The sequence below is a fragment of the Trachurus japonicus genome, chromosome 22 (genome assembly GCF_045865225.1).
Source record: "Trachurus japonicus isolate A0001 chromosome 22, Traja_1.0".
Taxonomy (NCBI): Eukaryota; Metazoa; Chordata; class Actinopteri; order Carangiformes; family Carangidae; genus Trachurus; species Trachurus japonicus.
Genome location: NC_140928.1, coordinates 22,233,904 through 22,259,358, shown reverse-complemented (window position 1 = coordinate 22,259,358; position 25,455 = coordinate 22,233,904). Strand labels below are relative to the sequence as shown.

Genomic DNA, 25,455 nt, shown 5'->3' with positions numbered 1-25,455 from the left:
TGTGACAACACATTTTTTGTGTTATTTTTTAACACATCCCTTCAGAGAGTGTGCAGCGCTGCAGTTGTAGCCGGGACGGTCTGCAGGCCCCGGCTACACTGATTGTGTTCTGACCTTCACACTCAGGTTTATTCCTGTATGATGGCGACATAAAACAAAATGGATGTGAGTGAATCTTCTCCATAAAACCGTAACCGTCAGCAGTTCTGACATGATTCGGCTGACGGAGGGTTGTGAAACACCGGCCCGGTCCCCGGTCCCCCGCCGACAGGATCCCGGTGGTCAGAAACTCCGCTGTGGAGAAAACCTGCACCACGGCTCCTCTCTCTCCTCCGTCGGACCTCCGGTGTCCGACAGAGAAAGCTGAGCAGCCGTTCATCTCTGTCCTGCAAGAGATGTGTAGGCTACTGCTCTAATGGGGCTGTCACTGTTTCAAACAGCTGATTAATGCGCATCAATAATGGAGGATGGAGGATTTTTCTTTCTTTTTCTTTGTGCACGTGGTGGGCCGGATTGGGATGGTCCACGGGCCGGGTCCGGCCAGGTCTGTTATAGGCTATTCTTATATTTAAGCAACATCCAGTCAGGCCGTGATATAGGCTCACGGGGGTCAACTGGGACAATAATTCAGGTCGGCAATTTTTATTTTACCACTAAACAAATGTTCCTTAAAAAAACCAAACTAATGTTCATATTTTAGCTCTACTGTAAAACAAAGAAAGTGATTATCCAAGGTCACCCAGATAATCGAGTCAATCTGATAGGGTTTAGCAGTCCCCCTCTCCATTCACTCTACCTGTAGCCTAAAACAGCGCCACTCTCCATTGCAGCTACATTGTGGTCAAATGTGGAATTGTCCCAAAATCTTTTGAGCTGCAATTCAGTGCTATGCTTCCACCTAGTGGCTACAGTCACTTACATTTCACGCGATGCGTGAATCTCGCTCCCCGCAAGTGAAACGGCCACAACGAAGTAGCTACTACTGTAGCCTAATATATCAAATAAAAACTAAAGCTTTGAAGCTAAATTTGGAAATTTTCTGACTTTCAGTCCAGTTCATTTGCTCTGTCAGAGAAAGACAGACCTTCCATTTTACAACTCTGCTTCACTTAGGTTTTATGTGAGTCATATAGCTACATGGAGGGAACTTGGGAAGGCAGCCATTCAAACAAAATATTGTACAATCCATTGTGTGTGGGAGTTGGAAGCCGGATATATTGACTGTCTTTCCTCACGTAGCCTTCCTGCGCATGTGGCCTGGAGGAAATGTCGAGATAAGGGTAGCTACACATGCCCTAAGACCATTGACCTGTTCAAGTATACGGTTTTGATACATGTTACAGTAGCTATGGCTTTATTTTCATAACAAATATTTTAAGTGGAAATGTCAGTGTGGTGTGTGCAACTTGTCAAAACAACAACTGGTATGTTTGTGTTAGCCTAAGTGTTTAGCTGATATTGTTTTCATTAGACAATTTGTAGACCTCAGGGAGAATAACTGCAGCATGAATGGCAGCTTGGGATAAAAAGGAATAACAAAGTTTATGTCATGTCTCATATAGCTTACTGTATTTTACATCATTCAAATACATTTTTACATGTGATATGTTGTCTTGGATTAAAAACAAGTCTAATTTTCCCTGCTCTTTCACACTTACAGACTCTCACCATTCCCTAGGTCATGCATTGGACTCAACCCTCAGGTGTCCACTGTTGAAGAGAGCCTGTCCCCTGACAAACAGGGTCAAATGGACACAGACTGCACCCCAACAGAAGACACGGAGGAAACATGAACAACCTCTATTCATGTATAGATTTTTAAATTGAGGTAGATAGCCACTGTGTGGGGGTAAAAAAACAAACAAACTCTCAACTACACTGAGCATGAGGAGTGTGGGTCTTCAACAGAGCCAAAGGACTACACCACACAGTTTCAAGTGTGAAAAAAAAAACACAGACATGGCCGTTCTGGCTGTGGATGTGAGGCAGTTCCTGAGAATACAGATCCTCCCGACTCATTATCTTCGATGTTGCTTGAAACAGGTGTGTTGTCAGATTAAGTATGCTTCTCCAGCAAATGAGAATGATGTTTACATGTGAAGTCAGAGGGATGCTGCCACTGTGGTGTCTGGGTCACATGGTTAATCCATCAGGTTCAGAATCTCAGTCCATTCATCATATTTTAACTGTGTCAAACATATTTTGTTTTCTCTCAAGGATTGAAATGAAAGTATAAATGTTCCCACAAAATCACATTGGTAATATTGAATAAAACCACTGTCTTGAATTTATTTTCTCTTTTTGTCTTGATAAACTATGAATAGCTATGTTAAGTTCCCTCAAATCACAAAAACACTATCACCAAGCTAAACCAAAAGGTTTTGATCTTTGACAGTATTTTGTTTTTCTCAGCTGTGTTCCTCATATTAATGTAAAAGACACTTGAGTTGAGTAGAGAATACTTTATTCATCCCTAGGAGTGATAGAGCTGCTCAAAGTTTGTATGAGACCCAGCATCAAGCTAATAGTGTTTTTTCTTCTTCCCTTGACTTCAAATTCAATAAAGTCTCATTGTCAAACTAAACCATCTTAAATTCAAGCTTGCTTACTTACCAAAGTTCAGTGACCATAAAATGACTTAACTGGATATTTCTGTCATTTAGAAGAATTAAGGTAGGCTATGAGGAAGTCTACATGAAGCTCAACCATCAGTGGGCATCCAAAAACTGTTGTGTTCATAGTGTCATTATATAAAATGATGTAGGCCTAAATTAAACTAATTTAGCAAATAAAATGCAGGCATGTCTGAATTTAGAATTTTTCTTTCATTCTGTGTTACAACAGAACGTTCTATTTTAGAATCTTCCACTGTGATGCTCCTCTTTGTGTTGGTTACATGGAATTGTGATGTTTTGAATCGCGGCCAAGCGCGTCCCCGCCCCTCATATCCTCCCCATGCACAGTGGTCCGTCATGCACCTGTGCGCGTGGCCGACAGCGTCGTAGAGTCAAAGAAAACCGTCTTCGGTAGAGTTTGCAGAGCAAGCCAAGCAGCAGCACTTTGATGACTTTGATGAAAGGAGGTGAGTTAAACCCAGTGTTTGTATAACATTCCGGTTCAGCCTGGATATTAAATAAATTTAGCTGACACGAACTTCGCTCAAGTGACAGGAACAGCTGATTTTTTGTGAAATGTCGTTAGCGAGTTAGCTTGCTAACCTTGGCTAAAGCCTGGGTTGCTAACCTGAATGCCCGCCCGCCGAGTCATTATGCGCAGAGTTCACCGACGTCGTCGACCCAAGCTACGTAACTTTGGAAATTATTATGAAAGTCAAAATAAACGGTGACCAATCTCCAACCTCTTCAAGTTTTAGCTACCGTTTTACGATTTTAGCCAGTTTGAAGTAGTTTGAGTGTAAGTCACAGAGTAAAGCGAGAGAAATGCGACACTGTGCAGTCACACGGCCTAGCTAAAGTTTGATGTGGAAGATGTCGGATTTGAACTGTGTGTTGGTGACCATGTTTTCACATGACGAGGTAGTTTTTACGGCCGCGCCTAAAATGTTGGTTGCAGTTTTATCGTCTTCTCAGATCATTTCGACAGAGTTGGTGTCGCTAAACTAAGTCTTGTTTTAATTAATTTGATTTGATTTATAAAGTTATCGTCGTTTACAAATGTTGGTTGTACAGTGAGTTTGACGATAAACCTTCTGACTTAATCTGGGGACTTCAACTAGGAAAATAAGTTCAGGTTCGTGCGAAATTGCCAACTATTTAAAGTCGGAGGTAAATCAGGCTTTTCCACCTATATTATTTGGATCGTCACATCATTAAACCATTAATTATTGGGTACTTCTGCATCTCCACACAGGTGTCTCCTGTCAGTATTTTAGTTTCTGAACATTACTCCACAGACTGTTACCTGGGAAGCAAAACCTGTTGCTAATGAAATCAATAATTAAAGAAACACATCTCCAGAAATCCAAAAAACATATGCCTGCCCTTTGTGCAGCTTGTGGTGGAGATGGCTGTGGAGATTGAGCTTGGGTTTGATCTGTTCTTATTACTGTACTTGGATGTTAGGTTTCAAAAATGTTATTTTCCAAGAGTCAAAGCTTGAATCTAGTCAAGTGGAAACTCACACAATGCTCAGTATAGGGATATGTGAAGCTCCCCCATTTCCCTTAATGATTTTCTGTTATATTCGGGCAGGGCAGTTCGATCAGACAGTGTTTCAAAATTTTTAAAAGGGGTGTAACACTTTTGGTTTGGAGAGCTTATTTTTTCAGCTGTAGAGCCATATTGACCTCATTTAATGTAGCTAAAGGTGGAGGCAACATGTAATGAAGTCTTCACAGTCTGTGGTGTGGTATGTTTTGATAGGCCAAAGCTCGCCATAGTGATAATTTGAGCTGAGGCGGTTGGTTAAAGCATGTGGTAGTAGATGATGATCCATCAAGTGTCCACCTCATGAATGGGTTGGAGTTGGCCTCACCATTTACTCTTGAGCCTGTGTCAGCGTTTCTTTGAAACAAATGTGGGAAAACAGAAACTTAAACCTTCAAAGTATCACCAACAGCCAAAATGTACAGATCAAGACATAGACATGTAGTAGTGCTGCTTCTACGATTTCCAACTAACCTTTGCTTGAATATCAGAGAAGATCAATCGTCTAAAGACTTTCCTTAACAATGAGCATGGATGAACACATAATTTTGCTATTCTCTAAATACTTGATCATCTGCTACATTTTAACTGAAATATTTTATGCCTGTATAGTATTTGTTTTACTTTCATCACATCTCCATCACTTATTTTGCTTTTGCTAAATGAATGTCTTACTGGGGCTATGTGACTGACATGATTTGTGTGTTTGTGTTTTTTTTCAGGCAGGGATGAAAAGCCAGGCTCAGCACACCGTCTTCACGAGGCTCAGTCCATCCAATTGGGAGCACTTAAAACCTCTTTCTGTTTATTCCAAGATGATCACGAGTGAAGAGAAACCCGCTCCGGATCAGTCAAGACAGTTTGTCAGCTCATTTATAAACTTGAAACCTGTGGCAGTGGACAACCATGGGGAAAAAAGGAAATTCGAGCATTCCGGTCATGATGATGGTTATGAGACCCCGGCGAAAAAGCCATTTAATCCAGAGGTCTTGTCCCCAGACCTCGGGTGTTTTGTGGATGAGTGCAGCCCCCTTGGAGAACTGTACTCTCACCACACATCGATAGATAAGACACATGCTCTTAGAAGTGAAATAAAAGACACTGTAAACTCTCAGCACTCTGAGCATATCAAATGTGGGTCCTTAGTAGAGCCAGGGGGCACTAAGGGGACGACACCACACAGTTTTAACCCTGAAGATGTGGTCTTTAATCTGGCCCCTGCTTTTGACTGTGACATTGATGACATCTTGTGCCTCAATCCTGTTAGCACTCATACTGCTGGAGGACTTTCTGAACATGCTCAGGGCTGCAAGTGCAGCAGCACTTTTCAAAATAAAGCAGTCTCACTTCCCCGTGTGGCACAAGCTGAGGCGTTGGGAAAAGAAGACAAGCGAGTGGGAGAAGGACAGCAGGAGGTGAAGGAAGGAATGCCGCCAAATGCAAAAGAGGAAGAAACAGACAAGGGATATTTTTCCTTGTCCTTTGTCAAGGAACAGAAAACTGAAAGCAGTCCACCTCAGTCCGGAAACCCTGAGCTGGCCACAAATGCTGCCATCCACCGGCTGGGCCCACAGGTTGAATGGTACGCTGAAAGTTTATTTGAACCACTCAACAACAAGTTGCTGTCATTAAATGATTTGTGTCCACCTGCCAGTTGTCCACCACCGGAGTCTGAGCCCTCTGGTTCTCTAGATGGTGAGGCCGAAGAGATGTGGGATATCGGCCCCCCGATATTTGAGTCTTCATTGTGCCACAATGTCACTATAAAATTGTCCACAACTGGTGATCAGAAGAGAGAAGTGATAGAGGAGGTGTGTGGAGATGTGAGGGAGCCTCTCGAGGAGTGTCTGGCCTCACTCAACAGAGAGGAGACCACATTAGATACCAGTTATGAAACAACCTTACCTCTTCAAGTCCAGGTTAGTTGCCACAGCTGTACTTCCTTATCAGGTACTGTTAATATGACTCTGCCCACACGTAGGTATGTATTTTGCATTTTGAACAGCATGTAGTGTGGATGCTCTCTGCTCACACTCTAACCCACAACTCTGTGCTTTTTCAAGGTGAAATCGGTTGTCGTTGTTCCCAACCAGCCAAACAGCAACCAACCAGAGGCGCCTGCTCTGTCAGACGAGCTGAAACCTACACACCCTCACACTCCAGAAGAGAAGGTTTCTCAGGGTGTGCAGCACGTCACAAGTCAAAGGTACTGTTGTTGTCTCACCACTAGGTGGAGCTGTATGACCATGATCCTTCCCTTAGTATACTTTCTTCTACAGTGTTTGATTGTGAGAAACTGTGAGTGTGACAAAGCAGTGTTTTGGGCTGCGCTAATTACAATGTAATCAAAATTGCAATATTGTATTCTTTATTACCTCATATTCTTTTGATAATGTTAATTAAGTATGTTAATTACCTTTATTTCGTAGCGTGGCAAATGTGCAGGTCACAACTTCTCCACGAGAGCCTTTTTGAGTTGTTGGAGTGTGAATTTAGGGAAAACTGAAAGTTCTAGGGGTGTTCACGGTTCACCAGACCCACTGTTTGGTTCAAACCTTGGTTCAGTTTTTAAAAGCATACTGAAAAACCTTTTAGAAAACTTCCAGAAAAAAATGTCTGGATTTTAGGATTGTTGCATTGCAATATCAAGAACATGAACATTACTTAAGTTATATTAACTTAACCAAGTATAACACTTCTCTTAAGACCAGTCCACAAAATAAATAAATAACTTAAAAAAAACCCACTTGTATTAATCTCAAAACTATCCAGGGATCCAAAAAATAAACATTTGTCTTGAGACCAGTCTACATTGTCTAAATAAATAAAATAAAAACTTACTACATCAATCTGAGATATAACAAAATAAATAAGTAAATTATAAATAATAATTTCAAAAGAGTAATAACAGGGGAGCTGTTGGTGTGACCTTGCGCTACGTCACACTTAATATAAATAAATGCCCTCTGTCCGTCAGACAGTCCGCATTACTGACACAGCATTGTCACACAAAATATCAGGTGGATAATAAGAGTAGAAACTGGAGTTTAAGATGCATATATGGGTCATATGTGTGCATCTTTATGCCGCTGCATGCGCTCTGAGCACAGCGTGTTCATGCCGCGGCTGCCTCGGAGGAGAACACTTTTTTTATTATTAATTAAATCATTAGCGGTGCTTATTTATTAGTCCACACTACATTTTGGTGCCTACGCTCCTCTGTGCCTCGCATCGTCTCAGGAAATAACTGGGAAGATTTCAGAATGTTTGTAAACTGAAAGCATATTTTCTAACAGACTTGATGACACCCGTCGTCTCCCTTACGACCGTTTACGCCGAGGGAACCACCACAGATTATTGTAAAAGGTTTGAAAGTCCGAGGCTCGATCCAAAAACGCTTATACACAGCAAAAAATCATGTTGCTTGATCCGAAACTGTTTAACACTACAAAAAGCCGAACCATGGCATGATGATGTAGTTTGATCCGACGCTAGACTGCGCTCTAACATGCCGTTTTTTTAATCCTAGGTTAACCGGGTAATAATTCATAATAGGGGTGGTGAAAAAAATCGATAATCGATTAATCGCGATTATTAAATGACTGATTATGAATCGATTATTAATTTTCCAAAAATCGATTATTTATATTTTTCAGTTTTTGTTTTTTATTTTTTTTTTATATTTTTCAAATTGTAATACAAAGGCGAGTCCTCCTGTTACTGGATGTCATACAGGATTTAACCACAAGGTGGAGCGGTCTGTCTGTCATAACAAGAGGCTGTGTAACTGAGCCAGCGAGCAAGTGTGTCTGTGCTAACAAGGTGCTAACAAGGTGCTAACGGTGCCGGAGCAAGACAAAGATCGATACAATTGAGTGGCGACAGCTTTTGATATCGCCGCCAGCGCGGTCACGTGGTTCATGTTCCAAACTAGGCTGCCGCTGTCATGTTTTTCTATGGGACAGACAGCAGTGAGCTTGCTTTTGAAGCATACAGTCAGCTAGCTTAATGCTAACGTTGTATAATGTAAAACACCATAGACGGGCTAACAGAAATTAGCATCGCTACAACCATAGCAGTAAAGCTGCTAAAAACTGTTTTAATTCTGGCTTTAGCGCTGTTAACACGTCACAACATGTGGACCAGCTGGTCTTCCTCCATAAGAATCTGGTTGCTCCAGAGCAATGATTTGATCACTGAAGTTGAAGTTACACAGCGTGCTCTGTTTTTATAACTGTGGACAGTAGGCTAAAGTAAAATGTGTGCAAGCTGGTTGTTCCAGAGCAATATTATTTGATCACTAGTTTCGTGTGTTGTGTTCTGTTTTTATAACTGTGTACATTATCTAAAGCCTACAGTAAAATATGTGTTGCATCTGTCTTTCAAAAAAATAGACTTACTAATTTAAATCTCCTTTGTGACACTTCCAAAAATACAAAGGGTCCATGATCAGTTAAAGTAACTTATTGTAACAAAAATCCAAGAATCAAAAAATGAGCCAACAAGCAATCAACGCACAAAGAGAAAATTAATCTGTGGTTTTCAATAAATAAAAATAGGCTAAAAAGTTGTTTTTTTTTACTAAATGGTCATCTACGGTAATAATAATTCAGCAACTGACTGATAATAATCATAACAATAATCATTAATAATCGAAAATCGAATCGATAATCGTTAATCGAAAATCGGTCTGTAATCGAATCGAGACTTCAATAATCGTAATCGAATCGAATCGGGAAATTGGGCCAATTAACCACCCCTAATTCATAACCGAGTAGCAGATTGCCTACTCGGGTACTCGAGTACTCGGGTAACCGTGCACATCCCTAACTATCGGATACCATTTATTGCCTTCCAAACACTCTGAACTTTTCATATCAGGCGTTACTGAATAGCAATCTGATACCAGTGCATTAAAACATACAACTTGTTTAATATATTGTTCAATAGCCTTGCTCAACACATTTGTGGAAAATTGAGTCTTTTACCATGACAGTCATGATAACTGAAAAAAGAACATGGATAGTAAATCTAGGAATAAACATGTCACTTGTCTGCCACTCGCTTGGCACTCACTGCCATGTTCACTAAAGCAGCTATGCTGCTCCATCTTTGAAGAATGAGAGGGTCCTAGAAGTTTTCATGCACTTGTCAATGACAAAAGAACTCTAAGATAACATAGGTGTGCTCACAGTTCCTAAATAAAATCATTTGTTGCCTAGCCTGTTGATATTAATAAGCATGTGAAGTTTTAGTGGCAGCTGCCATTATCTAGCCACAGTGGACTGCTGCTGTTAAATGAATTTACAGGAAACACAGACTTTAAGTAGTAGCAGATCGCTGCATAGATAGGTTTATTTACAGATGGCTGATCCAGCGTTTTACCCAAAATTGTTGGCATTTCAGATGCTGGTATTGAAACATCTTTCGTTTTGTATGGTTGACTGTGGTGAGATGTGATTGTGAAGATGTCTCTTTTTTAATTTTCAGGCTGATGTTTGACAGGAAGGTGGACTGGGAACGTGGAAAAAACAATTATGTTCACGCAGTCACTAAGCACATGAAGGAGAAAGGAGGAGCAACCCAAGGTATGAACCTCAGCTTTTCCAGCAACATTAGAGAATCACACTGAGACGGCCTTTAAAGGGATAGTCAGGGTCAGCTGAATACAGTATATGCAATAAACTATTATATGCAGTATATAGTACCTCACACAACCCCATGTCAACATAATGAGGCATGAAAGGCATCTCCATCCTTCCCTGCACTCTTTTGACAATGAGAACAAATACAAGCATTCACCTTTTTAGATGTCCTTTTTAAACGACACATGTGTTTTCTCCAGATGTCATGTCTGAGCTGTTGAATCTGATGACCAATATTGCGGACCAGACCTCAGCAAGACACACGGACACTCACTGGCAGCATCCTTCGGACCTCACCAAAAAGTACATTGTTGTTATTAAGTTCTTCAGTTATGAAAGAGGATTTCAAACAATAAAGGCTGCAAGCAGTGTATAACATCTGGCTCATGATCTGTGATCTTATTTTTAGGAACTACCAGAGACGGTGGGGGAATGTGACTCCAAAATGGACTCTTGATGAATGGCAGGAGAAAAATGTGAAAGTCCACCGACGTTTCGCTAAAGTTCACAAGATTTTCCAGAGAAGTCCATTTCCTTAGCCTGTCCCTGGCCAGCCATCCAGAAGGTAGAGGTGTGTGGGTGTCAGTGAAAACCTTGTGACACATGCTGTGTAAACTGCAAGGCACGTGTGCAGCCGAGCAGCCACAGCACATCTCTACACCAGAGTCATGATCAGGATCTCAGCAGGAAGGAGAATTAGTGTTCATCTGCTGCTTTGTAGGGTACTAGCTGATAAGTCTGCAAACAAAAGACTGGAAAGACGTTACCTCTATGTTCATGTGTAGACAGTCTTATAAACACAATCTGATCATTTAAGCTGTTACAAGTCAAGATGTTTTCCTGTAGAAGCTGCTGACTAACCGTGTTCTGAAACCCTGTTGGGTGAGTTTTACAGTATGGTTGTCTTTCTCGGGCAAAAGTTGATGTCTCCACTGTCACAACTCTTTTTAGACGGAGAGCTGACGGGTGAAGTCTGATGTTCACATATTTATATGTATATATATATATATATAAATTTTATTATTCACCCAACAAGCCCAGAAACGTTCGAACAATAGTTTCTTTTGTTTTAGATGTAATCACTTTGTCCTGTTGTTCCAAATTAAGATCAAACACTTTTGTGGAAAATATGTAATATATTTTATTTAAGCATACACAAGTAAGCATACACCCTGTTCTTCATAATAGAAGTTGTGTAACCTTGTGCATAATAGATAAAGCATGCTAGCCCTCATTAAGCAATGACTGCTGTACACTTCATACAATGAATATAAACATGATAGCACTAATATAGCAGTTCATTTTCTAAACCATGCTTCATTGTCGGTCTCATAATGTAATTAGTTTTTGTTTTTCTTGTGACATTGAAATCAAGAATGATGTTACCTGCTTGACAGTTTCAACTGTGACTCCAATCTTCCTCAGAAGCGTCATCCGGCGTGCTGCTGACGTGTCATTTATCAGCTGTTTGTTTCTGATGTGATTTTGCCTTTGTCCCAATGCATGATGTGCTTATTTATTCTTCTGTTTTGTTTGTTTGTCTTTTTTCTTTTTCTCTTTGTTTTTTACTTGTACTTACACGTCAGCAGCACGTCAGATGATGCTTCTGAGGAAGACTGGAGTCACAGTCGAATCTGTCAAGCAGGTAACATCATTCTTTGATTTCAATGTCTGAACACAAGGAAAAAATAACTAATACAAACGAGAAGACTAAATTAACATAATCAATCCACAATGAAATGGTCCAACATCTCTCTATCATCACAATGCTGAGTGTCAGTTTCCAGGCATGTTTCTAGTTTAATACAAAATACACATTGTGTAAGTTGTTTTGAAAAATTGTGTGTCTTTGAACTCCCCTGGTGTCTTGTTGTAAAATAGTTCGTTACAGCTACCAAGCATATTTTTCAGGCATTGTATGGTACACATAAGAGCTTGAGAAAACATCTTGGGCCTCCAACACTGAGAGTAAGTCCTCAGTGTGTCAACGTGGTTTGACGCACAGGGCTCAAGTGGAATGTTGAATTCTTACAGTCGTCACCATTTGTTGAGTGTGATTAAAGGAAAGAGAGTTTTTCATGTGCAGTTGGCAGGTGGACTCAACTTGTTGTAACCAGAAGCTTCAGCAGTGGCTGGATGTCCTTACTCACACAATAAACAACTTGAATCCTGACGATCAATTTGTTTCTTTAGCAGTAGGAGCAGGCCATGTCTGGCTGACTGAGCAGACTGCACTGTGGTAGTCCAACAAGTATGAAGTGTGCACGCTCTAATTAGATACACAGATATCTTCCATTGATCCACACATGTAAAACCTATTCCCTGTTAACTCCTACATAAAAAGCAAATGATGCTCCATGGCTGTTTACCATCACACTAAGGCTGCTGGATTCTCTGTGGGAGAGAGCTCACTCAAACGCATCACTTACATTATGCAAAAGCTGCAAGCTGATTGGTTTGGCACTTTGGCAAAAGTGCTTGTTTAATTTTCTTTTGAAGAATTAGATGACGGGATCAATATTTCTCTCATATGAGCTATGTTGCTCCAGCCAGCAGCTATTTAACATAGCTTGGCGTAAAGACTAGAAATACATAGTTCTGTCCAAAGGTAACAAAATATGTTTCTAGCCTTTGTGCTGAGCAGAGCTATAGTTTTCATATGTATGGTATATCCAGTATATGAAAGTGACATTGATCATCTCATCTTTCTGCTAAATAACAAAGTTACTTCCCAAAATGTTGAACTATTCCTTTGACAGTAAAGTTGGACACTGACCTGCCACAAAAGAAGTGAAAGTTCACAGTAGCCCTACATTTAAATTAAAGAAATACATTATTTACAGTGGCAACATAGGAGTGCACCATTATCTGAGGATGATGATACACTTAACTCCTATCTGCGTCAGCTTTGTAACTGAACCTTGTGTTGCTAGCCAAAGTTTTACTCATCTTTACTCATACTCATGACTGGGGAGGAGGAAAGTAAATAAGGACTGCCTGCAGGGAATTCTGTTGAGAAATATATTGCTGGCAAACTTAAGGCATGGCCCTAGTTCAAAGAAATCATCCGGGTAGACAATCATCATTATCCGTTGCTGTGTGGATGGATGCTTATCGATTGGAGAGCCTGCTACCGGTGCAGTGCTTGCGGGGGAAAATGGATTCAGCCTTCTGCTGCAGAAGTTGTGGGTGAAGTGCTGATCACTCTGGGGTAATGCGGCAGAACAGTGCGTCGAGGCTTCACCAAGTTTGTCCTGGCAACAGCTTAAACGTCTGGGTTAATCAGTCAGAAAGGCCCCTCTACTCTTCCTCCCTTTTACCACTCAAGACTTTCCAAAAAGAAAAAAAGTTGAAGCCACTCTTGCCTCTGACATGAGTTGGTGCTTATTGGAGGAGTGCAATCTTGAGCTTTTCCTGTCTTATTAAGAGTGGAAGACGAGAGAGAGAGGGAGGTAGGGAGTGATAAAAGCCTGCCGTTGCACTAGTCACCGTTCTGCTCACTATGCTCAGCTGTAACCCTCACTGAGATCACTCGTAACCACCTTTACTGGCCCTCTCCACTACACACTATGGGCTGCCTGTTGTGTGCACACATGTATTTGTCTGGTTACAATAAATGACTTGCCAGTGCATCGCAAAATGAGATGGAGAACAAGAGTGTTTCTCACTCTTCCTGTCAATAGAGATTTCCAGTTGAATGGCTGCTAAACATTAGGGTTTGGATGATTATTCAAAAAACCCCGCACATGTTTTAGAAATCATTTTCCTCATCAAAAAGTCTTTTCTTATTGCACACAAACAGCACAATGACATGATGTAATAGAAATACATTAACAGTAGAGGAGTGCTATGAGCTCATAATAACAGGACTTTTACAGCTGTGTATTAACAGAAAAATCACTTAAATCTTTACAAGCAGCAGTGCCCTCTTACAGTCTATACATTTTCCACATTGGTCTTATCATGTTTATAAAAGGCTTTCTAATCTGACACCACCAAACAAGAATGAAATATAAAATGTATGTACACATTAAAAGCCAACGGTTGCTTCCATGTCTTATCTCAGCTCGTTCTTAACGCCAACGATCTGCAATGTTTCCTTTAACATTGCACACACACAGTTAAATATTATGTGAAAGGTAAAGCATATGATACAAATGTGAGATATGAGGCCCTCCATCTTACTAGCTAAATCATAACATAATTGTTTTTAAGGCATTACTACTGAGTTTCAATCAGCCCTCGAATATGCCATTTGCTATCTTATAACAATTCCCCTTATAGCATGGAGCACAGTATGGCCACAGTTGATCCCTTATCATTATGTTTAGCTTCTTCAACATGGAGTCCGACACAAATATCGACTTTGAATTGAGAAAAAAAGTCTTGATTGAAGCCCTTCGGTCTTGGTGACACCTGTTCAGGATGTCACAAAAGAAGTCTTAGGGTTGAAGATTGGGCCCATAAAAAGTTAATTTTTCCATGCTCGCCATCAGAAACCAGAGATTTTACAACAGCGCTGAAAGACTTCTCTCTGAAAGCTTAGTTGAGGGATCCCCTGCAAACGCAAAGGCTCAGGATTAATTCCCTCATATTCAATGTTCAGGTTGTTTATCTGTCTCGATCGTTGCATGCTGGGTGGTCAAGTTTTTGGACGAAGAGGCTACAGATTTTGCGTCCTTGCTTCTGCACTCCACTGGGAGCTGTTATTGCTGATATAAGGGATCTCTTTAGTCCACTTCTCTGTAGACATCCATAGAGTCCAGCCCCTTTTTAAAAGGTAATTAATTAGACGAATGCACTACTTTATGGCAGTTCCTTCTCCTCCCCAGAAATGCTTTGAAATCCATCACCCTCAAAGAGAAAGACACAAGGAAATACTAAAGGGATTATTCTGACGTGGAATGTAACATTTCAGAAATCTATCAGAAAGGCATGAGACAAGTAAGAGAATGTCAAAAAGTGAGTGTGACTGAAATGTTTTGGACCTCACTGAATATATGCGTTCAGATGAAAGATGCCTTTCAACGTGAGCAAATTCCTCTCGTCTTTTCCGACAAAATGAGGTGATTCAGCTCTGATGGTGGAGCCGTGTGATCCATCTCAAGCTGCTCTGGTGTCATCACAGCACATCAAAGAAATGGCTCCTAAATTGGCCAGGTGGAGTCTGGATTCCCTGAGGGGGGAAACGAGCTCGCCAGAATGAAAACATTTCCCACAGGACGGCAAAGAGTTTCTGCCCGAGGGGTGGATCTGAATTAAGAAGAAGAAGAAGGGGGAAAAAAAGCGATAACAGAACAACAGGAGGAAGTCAAACTACAGTGATACACTTGAATCATCTACAGCGTTTCTCTATGCAGGTATAAAACAGGATGCTTTGAGGAAAACGAGGTTGTCGAGGATGAGATTAAGGTATAGAAAGTGGATGTATCTCAGTGCCACCCAGTAATGAGAAATGTCCAGGTTTGTGGTCGTTGATAACGCACTGAAAGACGGTGAGGGGGAAAAAAAAGAGGTGACAGAGGGAGAGAGAGTGAAAAGGTCTCTGGCTCTGTTTATCGGCTTTGGTCCCTGGGGTTGGTTTATCTGCAGTCCCTCCACCACCGGAGCCATTTGGCCCTAATCTCTGCTGCCCTGTGGTTCGGTATTCATTGAGCACAGTGCAGCCACTCAACTCTCTCCACAGTCCCTCCGCTGCTGACTCTGCTCTCAGACCGGCACCGGCCAGGTCGCGTCTGACCCCCCGGAGTCCTGCGGCCGCGCTTCGGCACCAGGACCTGTGCCAAAGGAAAGTAGGTGCTGCCCAGGGTCCCAGAGTCCCAGCCTCATCCTGACAAGCAGATAGGCTTAAAAGGGGCCCTGCTTGTTTGTGAGAACACAAAGTCTTTTAGATAAAGAGAAGACGTCCTGGCAGTCACACCTCAATGATGTTGACAGATGGCATCCTATTGTTGTTCTTGGGGAACTGTGGGAGGAGAGAGGAAGATGACAGGTAAGAGATATGGAGGACTCTCAGGAATCGCACAATAAGCTTCTTCATTGAGCATGGGGATGCCTCTATGCTTGGATGGTGTTATTGATGTTGGTAGCAAGAGAGTGAAAAGAATACAGATTTGTTTTGTTTTTTTACTTCTGTTGTTCTGCTATGATGGTATGGAGCTCTGCGCTGAACAAAAGATACCCTAATGGAAGCAATGACGCTTTTGGTTGTGTTTGCTCGTTGCTGCTGAATGGCAGCATACTCATGCACGTAATAATGATGATGTTGGCATGTTGAAGCGATGTTTAAAGAGGAACTATGCAGGAGGTTTACCTTAAATTTTGCTACATTTTTACCTTAATTAAACAGCTTCAGAGTAATTATAATGGTTTAATAAATGACTGTAATGTAACTTGTTCCAGGGAGAATGGAGGCTCTCTGCCTTCCACCTACAGTAATGTCTCTTGTAAGATCAGAGCCGCCGACCCTGTGTCCCAGCTCACACGCGCACCGTAACCCGCAATCTCTTGTTTATGACAGATAAGACTACACAAATATACACGTCGTAACACTGTATATGATATATAACATCACGCATCGCTCTATTGATTGATTTCTCCCCGGCCTTGTTGTAAACAAATGCACATGGCCGAGAGGAGGGTTAGCAAAACAGGGGAAAAGCGACCAGACTTGCATAGTTCCCCTTTAAGCGTGAGTCTGAAATTGATGCTCAGATGACACCATGAGTGTGCATGAAGTGTCCATGGAAAAAAAAAAGTCTAGAAAGTGTCCGGGACCATTCACCTGCCCGGCGCCGCTTGAGGGGGAGGCCCCCGGGGAGAGGAGGAGGAGGAGGAGGAGGAGGGGGTGGGTTATACCTTACTGCGCAACAGCCCCCCTGTTGGGTGTTCAGGAGTGCTGCACTCCGAGGAGTTTTTGGCTTTGTCCTTGTTGTTGTTGGGCTCGTTGTCTTTGATTATGTCATACTGGCGACAGAAGAGGGCGATCACACCTGGGAAGGGAGAGGGAGAGCGTTCAGAGAATGAATCGGCATTAAGTCAGAGATTCTTATTTTGTGTCAAATGTAAGAGGAGCTGTCTGATCCTGGTTTATCAAACGCGTTGTGTCCTTACCTGCCCACATGATTAGTACCACCACAATGATGATGAGCTCCCCCGCCCTCAGCTGGGTGGTCTGGCCCACTTCCTCCATCGTCACTTCGTCTGAGGGAGTCAAGAGGCAACATGTTTATAAGTCTGGTCTGGTGTGGAAGTGAATTAGGACTGACGAGGGAAAAAAATTTACCTCTATTTATTCACATTTGAAACCACCCAATGACAGTTTTCCACTGATCTTCATCAAAGTGAACCTTTGCACTTAATTTTTCTCCTAATGATGTGAATATGGTGCTGCTCTCCACCATCCCTGTATCTGTCTGCCTGTTACCTGCTCTGTCATCACGCAGCAGGTCAGTGTTTTCCAGTCTTGAGGTGAGTCAGTGGAAGATAATTGGCCTTGAACATCAAAGCATGCACCGAATCAGCAAATTATGTTTCTCTGAAATCTGGGTTTTCAATGAGTCTGATGACCGACGCTTCAACCGGCCAACTCTGAGCTGGGAGGCAAACAAAGTCAGCACCAGTGTGTTTATGCGGTGCAAGACATTTGTAATGAGAATTAACAGGTTGCTCTATCACAGAATAATTTCTGTGCGTGCTGCCACAACTTTGTACTAAACGTTTCCTCAGAGGAAAATCAATGTTCAGGAAGTTTGTATTTTGAGTAGCTTGTGGCAAAGTTAATACAGTACAACATGCAGATACGAAAAGGATAACAAATAATCAAATGTTTTCCTAGGGTTGTATGCAGTGGCGGCTGGTGGTCAAATTAGTTGGGTGGGCTAATAAATAAATTATACCCATTAAATGGTTAACACAGCTAAAAGTTAGGGTTATCCCATCTCACAAAAGTATAGCAACTAACTAGGCCTACACACTGCATTAAGTAGAAGGGTCTAGTCCAAAACAAAAAAAAAAACTTCACCTGGTTATCTCACACACAGTCTCTCTCTCTCTCTCTCTCTCTCACGCACGCACGCACGCACACACACACACAGACGCACGCACGCACACACACACACACACACACACACACACGCACACACACACACACACACACAAACACTTACACACACACACGCACGCACGCACGCACGCACACACACACACACACCCGACGATATTGCTCAATTAAAAAAAAAATAAATAAATAAAAAAGACGATATATGCAGCTCATATCAACGGCCTTTCTGGTCTGTTATCGCCATGTCATTTAAGTCTGGTGCTCCCGGTGAGTTTAGAAACTAGATTCTCCACTTCGTTCATGTTAGCAAAGACAGTTTAGAGCAGTAAAGTAATGCTACCTGTGATGCTAGCGCCTAGCGCCGCTGTTTCTGTCTTCTCCCTCCCACAACAACACAACTTTTCCTCCGGTTCCTGTCATTGGTCTGAAAACAGCGCTGTTGGGCTAAATGAAATTAGCCCCAATGACAAGTTAACCAAGGGGGCGGGACATGACGCCTGTCAATCACTGACCCTGCGTCAGCCTGCTGCTGATTGGTCAGAACCGCTCGGCCTGTGGGCTGAATGAAATTAGCCCCAACAGTCGGTGAATGGCGAGGGCGGGACATGGCACCTGTCAATCATCCACAGTCGGAAAATGAATGAGAGCAGACTCGGTGAGCTCGGGCTGATTAAAATTAGCCCATTTAGAGATATCCTGTGTTTTTCTTGAAACTATTTAATATTGTTGCCAGTTCCGATTTTACTAAGACTTAGAACAATCTTTTGTATGTTATTTAGAGAATATAATATAGGCTATATATAATATTTTTTCCTCATCTTTTGTTGTGTAATGCAGGGAGGGCTTAGCCCCACTAGCCCATTGATACCAGCCGTCACTGGTTGTATGACAGTTATTGGAGTCTGTTTAGATGGAACCAACTTGAATTTTGGACACTTAGCCTCTATTGATTGTCATTGGTGTGAGCATTCAGGGATCTGTGTCGCAGGTCCAGGGAAAATAGTTCAAATGTGAAATGATTCAACCCCCTCCCCTCCCGAATAATTTCAGTAGAGCCCCTGAAGCAGTCTAAAGGGGAGCCTGTGTACAGCTTATTAACAAGTGGGACATTATTTCTGCAAACTTTATACTAATACTCTTTTAATTGCTATTCATCCTTTTATCTACCAGATTATAAAACACTTCATGGTCATTTTTAATCTGATCATTCATTTTGTCACTGCTGCTCATATCACGTTCTGTCTTGGCCTGTGCATCTTTGACCGGTCCATCCAATATTTGCCAGGTCATACAGCCTCTTACACCCCCCCGCCCCCTCAGAAAGTATTTATATTTGTGCTTTTCTTTATGCACACTTTCTTATGGGATACATGTGATGGTTTCTTCAAATCCTCAGCCTTCTTAAGGGCTCTCCGTGGAGTGCAGCAGGAGGCAGACTGGAGAGTCCCCTTGAAGTGGGCTCTCATCATCTTGGAGGGTAACACAGCTGAGTTCCCCATCTCCACATAAACTTAAGAGTGTTGTTTTTTTGAACCACCAAGCCTTTATTTTCAGCTGATCCTGGGTGGATAGGATTTCTCTTTCTTTGGCGCCTTTGGTGTCTAAGTTGTCAGTGCATGTTTATCGGAGAACAACAGCAGACCCGACTGAAATACATCGCTCAGTCATTTTATACATTTGGGGCTTCATTGATGCACTCTCTGCTTTTATTTTAGACAGTTGCAGTTCAAGGTCTGCCTTCGCACTCTTGAGATCCTGAGCTGCACACTCACTGCTGCCTCCCTTTTAACTCTTGAATCTCACAGAGCTGGTGTTTCCACAGCTGTCTTATTCTACAAATCTAGTGCTTTACTGATTCAGTTCACAGTCTATCCTCTGCACATCCATAAGGAATGGGCTCTATGCACAGCTCCACTACTTCCTGAATTTAAGGCAGCTCCTTTATTTCCTGTCTTACATTATTGGACAAACTGATTAGTGTCTGAGTAGTCACAATTGTCAGACACACCTCGATTAATCAGTTTGTCCAATAATGTAAGCCAGGAAATAAAGGAGCTGCCTTAAATTCAGGAAGTAGTGGAGCTGTGCATAGAGCCCATACTGGTCTACTCCAGTTGCCATTAGGCCTTATATTACAGGTGTAGCACAGTTAAGTGTTGGTAGCACAGATAAGATGGTTGAAAGAAGTGACAACCGTAAAAGATAGACTTCAGTCATTATTGAGGATTTCATTGGACTACGAACCCCCCTCCCGGGTCTCCAGATGCACTTTGAGGAATAAAAAAATATTTTTTTGGTGAACTACTCCTTTAAAAAGATTGACTTCATACAGGCACAAACGGGGGCGTATTTCATGTGATCACTAATAGACCAAAATTGTGTGGGAGCCTGATGGAGTCCAAAAACCACAGAGAGGCAGAACATAAAGAGAATAGTTAAGGCCACAGGGGATCTCTCCATATTAGAGTCTGATAGAGAGATGAAGCGATAGAAGAAAAAAAATTAATCACAGCAGTCAGGATCAGTTCCCGCCAACCTCAATAAAACTCCATCATCATCATCTTTGAAGTGGAATGACCATCAGGAGAGGAATTAAAGGGAGGGCACCGAGTGGTTTTCTTGTTGCTCGCTCATACGGCATTCTGCCTGTACGTTTCTATCAAACAGAGCAACAACATGGAAGTAACTTTTTCTCACGCCGCTGCTGAGTGTTGTGGAAGTCAGGGGCCTGATCTAAAGTTCACTGCAGAGGAGAAAAGCACCTTCCCTTTTTATTAGATGCAGTGGGTGACATTTGGAGGGCCCGCTGTGGCAGGAACCCCACGCTCCAGTGGCTTTCAGCAACAAGCAATCTGCTGATCGATTGGCCTCTGTTGCCCAGTATTAACTAATCAAAGCAGAACAGCCCGAGGCGCCTGACACTGCTACCAGCCGGCCTCACTGGGGCAAACAGGTCAGCTGTAACAGTGCTGATGCTCACTGACCAAGCTCCAGATGAGCCTCTGTGTCTCATAGATTAATGACTTTCAAGTTCTATTCACTTCTCTGTGTTATCTTCAACTCAACAAGACTTTCTGCTCTGGGGAAAAAAAACTAAAAGACTATTTTAACCTCATCTAAGACCGGTTGTTGAGTGAACCACCTGTTTACCGTCAGGTTATAACACAGCAATTTCTGATTATGGGATGAGTTATGAGTTGCAGTAACTGATCATATCTGCCCTGTCCCACGCACACCTCAAGATCTGTTTGAACAGGCCGTAATTAGGTTGGCAAACTCTATTCTAGCAGATCCTATGCACGCACTTCTCCCTGATTATGAGCTCTTAAAGGTGTACAGAAATGGCCGTTTGTCCCGTTTGTCGCGCCGAGTTGTCACGAGCTGCAACACGAGTTTACCCGAGTAAGGAAAATGAATTTGATTGGTCGTTATCGAGCGGGCGGGATATTCAAAGTTTGGGGCGAGCCCGAGCTCCGTGTGTGTGTGCGTGTCTCAGACGTTTGAATGACGGATTACGGATCCAATATCAGTGGCTAGTGAATCGTGTACAGGCTGACGTATAATCCGTGCGCCTGCATTATCCAATACGAAAAAAAAAACTACACTAAAATACACACTTTCATCACGGATTTACTCAAAAATAGAATTTTGCACAAAGTTTGGCCTACATCGTCTGATAGATGAGTTATTACACTAATTTTATGACCCAGAGTGGGCTCAAATTCAATTTTCTTTTCTGTACACCTTTAAATTCAGGTAGAAGTTACCGAGTCCCCCTGTGCAGGCACAATCGCCTCAAAAACTTGTTCATCCCTCTGTCCATTAAATTTATGAATGAGCAGCTTGTGTGATGATATGTATGAATGTTTGCGTGTCCATACATCTGCCACTAGTACTCTCTGAGGCATATTGCACTTTAATGATTTTACTGTATGTTTTTAGTACTTTCCTGCAGCTCTTCTTTTGTACTGTTTTTGCCTTGTTGTGAAGCAGCACTGCTCTTTGTCCAAGAGAAATTTCTCCCACGGGAGACTAATAAATGATTTTTACCTGACTTTGGCCACCCTGTGCTATGTAGAGTCAAACAAATCTTAAAAAATTTATCGCAATTCAATATTCAATATTTTTTCGAGTTTAGTTTTTTTTGCCTGCTCTCTTTAAGTTTTTAGAAAAATGTTAAACTTTTTATTAATTTAAACCCGGTTTTACGTCACAGAGTTTATTTCAAATCATGGTTTGAATAAATGTTTTCCTAAAGTCTTTTTTCTACTGAACTCATGAATAAGTTCAGTTGAATTTTTAAATGATATAAATAAAACATTTTTCTGACCTAAAAGTTGCCAAATTTAAGGAATAGTAGGGAGCAGCAGAAATATCGTTATTTGTGTAGCTTTAAAAAAAATTGCCTCACTTCAATTTCACATTATTCCCAGACAAAGTACTGACACTGTTTACAGTGTGTTTACAGTAATACAGAGGTGGATTAACCCCTAATTTGCGTCTTTATGCTAAGCTAAACTAACCATGTCCTGAAAAATGTAATTAATACACAGACATGAGATCCATATACATTTTTTTTTATCATCTCACTCTTACAAAGTAATCAAGTGTAGGCTACTTCCCAAACTGTTGACCTTTAAGGTGCCAGAGCCATGTAGGATTTTGTCCATTGTCTTTCAGCTTTTATTACTGTGACCACCCAGTGTGAAATAAAATCCAGGGGTTTTGTTCATCCTCCAGGACGCAGCAGAGCTGTCTGGGGGAGCAGCACTCGGCTGCAGCCCTGTTCTGACATACATATCAAACTACTGCATGACAGCACAGAAGAAAAACTAGTTTTTGAGAATTTTCCAGAGAGGCCAAAGAAAGAAGGTTCTCCTTTTACTAGATGTGTGGAGGCCACTGAGACTTGTTTAAGGTACTTTTTTTTAGTTTCAATCTGGTCAGAGATGGTACATGTACATGAGTGTGAAGCCACACAGAGTCTGTGAGTTTTCAACAGTGGAAATAAATTGTCAGGATATCTTTTTCTCCTGTAACACTGCATCCTCTGCGACCTCTCCCCCTTCCCTCTCTGTCAGTAACTCTCTGTCTCTGAATCATTGTCTCTTTCTCCTGGTTTGTGCACAGGTTGAGCTGCCCCCCCTTCTGTCTGTCTGTCTGTCTGTCTCTCTCTTCCTTTGATCTCCTGAAGCTTAAACCTATTGTGAGAGAGGAAATGCGAAGAAATGTGGAATAATCCTGCGTTGGTGCTCATCCTTTGCTCTTTCCACTGAGATCAGTGTGATATGGCAGAACAGAGGGGCTGAGCAGTTGAGTGAGGATGGTGAAAACCTCTCTTTTCTTCTCGGGACATTCGCCTGTCATATGGAGACAAAGGACTAACAGCTGTACTGAGAGACTCTCTCTCCCACACTTTCTACTCTTCTATTATCTGCACTAAAAGACAAACTCCATTCCTCTCTATTTGTATTTTCCTCTTCTTTTTTCAATCTATTTTATATACCACACACTTTTGCAGCTCCTTTAATGAAAGGAAAACGCAGGAATAATAACATGCTGAACTAATCAATACGAACACCTCCAGTAACAGCACAGATGTTGTTTCTGCTGATGGGCAATTTGCAGCACAAGTAAAGATGTCTAATGGCATAGAAATGAAATAACAAGTTGATACTCAAGTACTCATCCACCTAGACAGAACAAAATGAAGCATAAACTTAGATACTGACACAAATCACTCACTATGACAGCTTCAGTTCCACATATAGTGATTTCACAGTAAATTACAAACTGACTGACTTGAAAAACATCTGTTCATCTGTCATCAAATGGTTTCATTGTCTCAACATAGCTAAGCTAATTAAACAGACATCCTCGAGCAGGCAGCGCAAATGAGACAGAGAGGGATGTGCTGTTGTGTTAAACTGAGAGGCTGTTGTTGAGTACATGTGCTGAAGCAGAGAATGTATTTTTTTTGCTTAAACTCAGTGTGTGTTTATGAGTGTGTGTGTGGGTGGCACAGCGTGCCAGTGTGTGGAAGTCTTACATTTTGGGGGAGTGGTTGAGTGAACTGAGGCTCAGCACTGCTTCCTTTAACTGTCTTCCAAATAAACAGAGCAAACAAACATTCACAGAGCTCTCGACTCAAATATACCTATTCGCTTCGAGTTAGACGAGAAGATCAGTGCCAGTCTCATGTTTGTGACCCCATGAAGCTGCAGCAGGCATTCAGCTAATTTAGCTTGAAGGGATAGGTCAACATTTTAGCAAACTGGCCCATTGACATAATCCCTATCGTTTAGGAGTAGGTTTGTTATCTTTAATTGTCATTTTTAGAACGGCGGAGCAGAGCAGAGAGATTTTGGAGTTGTTGGATTGTGTATTTGATGAGTTTGATGAGGGAGACCAAGAAATTCCATTAGCCTCTGTAGCGTAGCTCTGAGCAGCTCGCGGCTCTGCTCCGCCGTTCTAAAAATAGCCTGCACTGACAATTAAAGGTAATGAACCTACCGGTACTCCTAAAACTATAGGGATTATGGTAATGAGCCAATTTGCCAAAATGTTGAACTATCCCTTTAACCCATGGACTGTAAACAAGACGAAATACAAACACTCTCCGCCTACCACCACATTTAAAGCCAATAATGAAGACATGACATCAATTGTTTAACCTGGCCAAAGAAGTCAGTGTAAAAACAACAATTTCCTGCAAACGTGGGCTATTCCAAGAAAGTACAGTATCACACCTGTAAAATTCGAAAATTACACTATGATTTACAGATTAAATGATCATTTCCATTTCTTTATCAGTTGTTTTCAAGGTGCTGCATGGCTGCTGTTTCCAGTGTTGATGCTACATTGATCTGGCATCATGCTCAGTGTACGGACACGGTCGAGAGGAGGAGTGATACCAAACTTCTCACTGAGCTCTTGGCAAGAAATCAATGTGAAACTTTTTCCTGTATAATTTCCCTGTTGTCAGAGTTCCTCTTAAAAATTTAATCACTCCTCTCAGTGAAACTATGCCAGTGTCTGTTTTGCTTCGGTGTGTGTTTGTAGCTATGAGGCACTTCTGTTTATTTCTCCATGAGAGCTGGAGCCGCTGTTTTGTCTTCATAGCTTTTGAAAACAGCAGGAGAGAGACTCACATCTGAAAAAGTGCAGAAAAAAATCTTAATCCTGTTCAGTTATTGATTTCTGTATATTCTTCTCTTTGCAGAGAGAACACACACACACACACACACACACACACACTCTCTCTCTTTCTGTGCTAATTAGGCCTCAGTGGTGGAAATAATATTCAGTGCTCTGTAATGACTGTATTCATTGTGTATGTGTCTCTGCTGACCCACACGCCACCATACTGGAAGTTTAGACTCCCCCCTGGCTCCACACCCTCTGAGAATAGCACCAGCTCCCATGAGGGATGAGTGTAAATGAGAGAAGGGATGGAGCGGGGCTTCAGCCATCGATTCACTGGCCCTTGCAGCTCTGACTATCTCCTCTCTGTGTGTGATAAATGCCTCTCCTCATTTTGGTTTACCGTGCAGCTGTGCCGGGTGCATGCAGGGTGAGGCCT

General features: G+C 41.9%; 2 protein-coding genes across 4 annotated transcripts in view; one reads left to right on the top strand and one right to left on the bottom strand.

Moving 5' to 3' along the window:
• The first annotated feature begins 4,892 nt into the window (after positions 1 to 4,892).
• Positions 4,893 to 11,489, top strand: s100pbp (S100P binding protein). 2 transcript variants are annotated; one of them, XM_085767392.1, is made up of 6 exons: positions 4,893 to 5,748; positions 5,821 to 6,085; positions 6,230 to 6,372; positions 9,657 to 9,754; positions 10,012 to 10,114; positions 10,221 to 11,489. In XM_085767392.1, exons 1-6 carry the CDS (start codon positions 4,895 to 4,897, stop codon positions 10,348 to 10,350), a joined length of 1,593 nt encoding a protein of 530 aa, XP_085623518.1. In that variant the 5' UTR covers positions 4,893 to 4,894; the 3' UTR covers positions 10,351 to 11,489. The 2 variants fall into 2 exon arrangements, with proteins under 2 accessions (XP_085623518.1, XP_085623517.1); XM_085767391.1 differs by having other exon boundaries at positions 4,893 to 6,085.
• Positions 11,490 to 14,286: 2,797 nt separating this feature from the next.
• The window catches only part of fndc5a (fibronectin type III domain containing 5a), a 33,277-nt gene continuing 22,108 nt past the window's right edge, over positions 14,287 to 25,455 (bottom strand). The window contains exons 4-6 of one of the 2 annotated variants that reach the window (XR_015034726.1): positions 16,925 to 17,014; positions 16,596 to 16,803; positions 14,287 to 15,776 (exon numbers count right to left, since the gene is read on the bottom strand). Coding sequence is in view for 1 of the 2 variants with exons in the window: in XM_085767390.1 (XP_085623516.1) it covers positions 15,726 to 15,776; positions 16,670 to 16,803; positions 16,925 to 17,014 (275 nt within the window). In the remaining variant the exon portion in view is untranslated. The remainder of the gene's footprint in view (positions 15,777 to 16,595; positions 16,804 to 16,924; positions 17,015 to 25,455) is intronic. The other variant, XM_085767390.1, reaches the window with a different exon arrangement.

Coding starts and splice junctions, on each gene's coding strand:
- s100pbp (XM_085767391.1), top strand. CDS start 4,895: ATGAAAAGCCAGGCTCAGCACACCGTCTTCACGAGGCTCAGTCCATCC. Junction 9,755..10,011: donor GAAAGGAGGAGCAACCCAAG/GTATGAACCTCA, acceptor TGTTTTCTCCAG/ATGTCATGTCTGAGCTGTTG. Junction 10,115..10,220: donor CCTTCGGACCTCACCAAAAA/GTACATTGTTGT, acceptor TCTTATTTTTAG/GAACTACCAGAGACGGTGGG.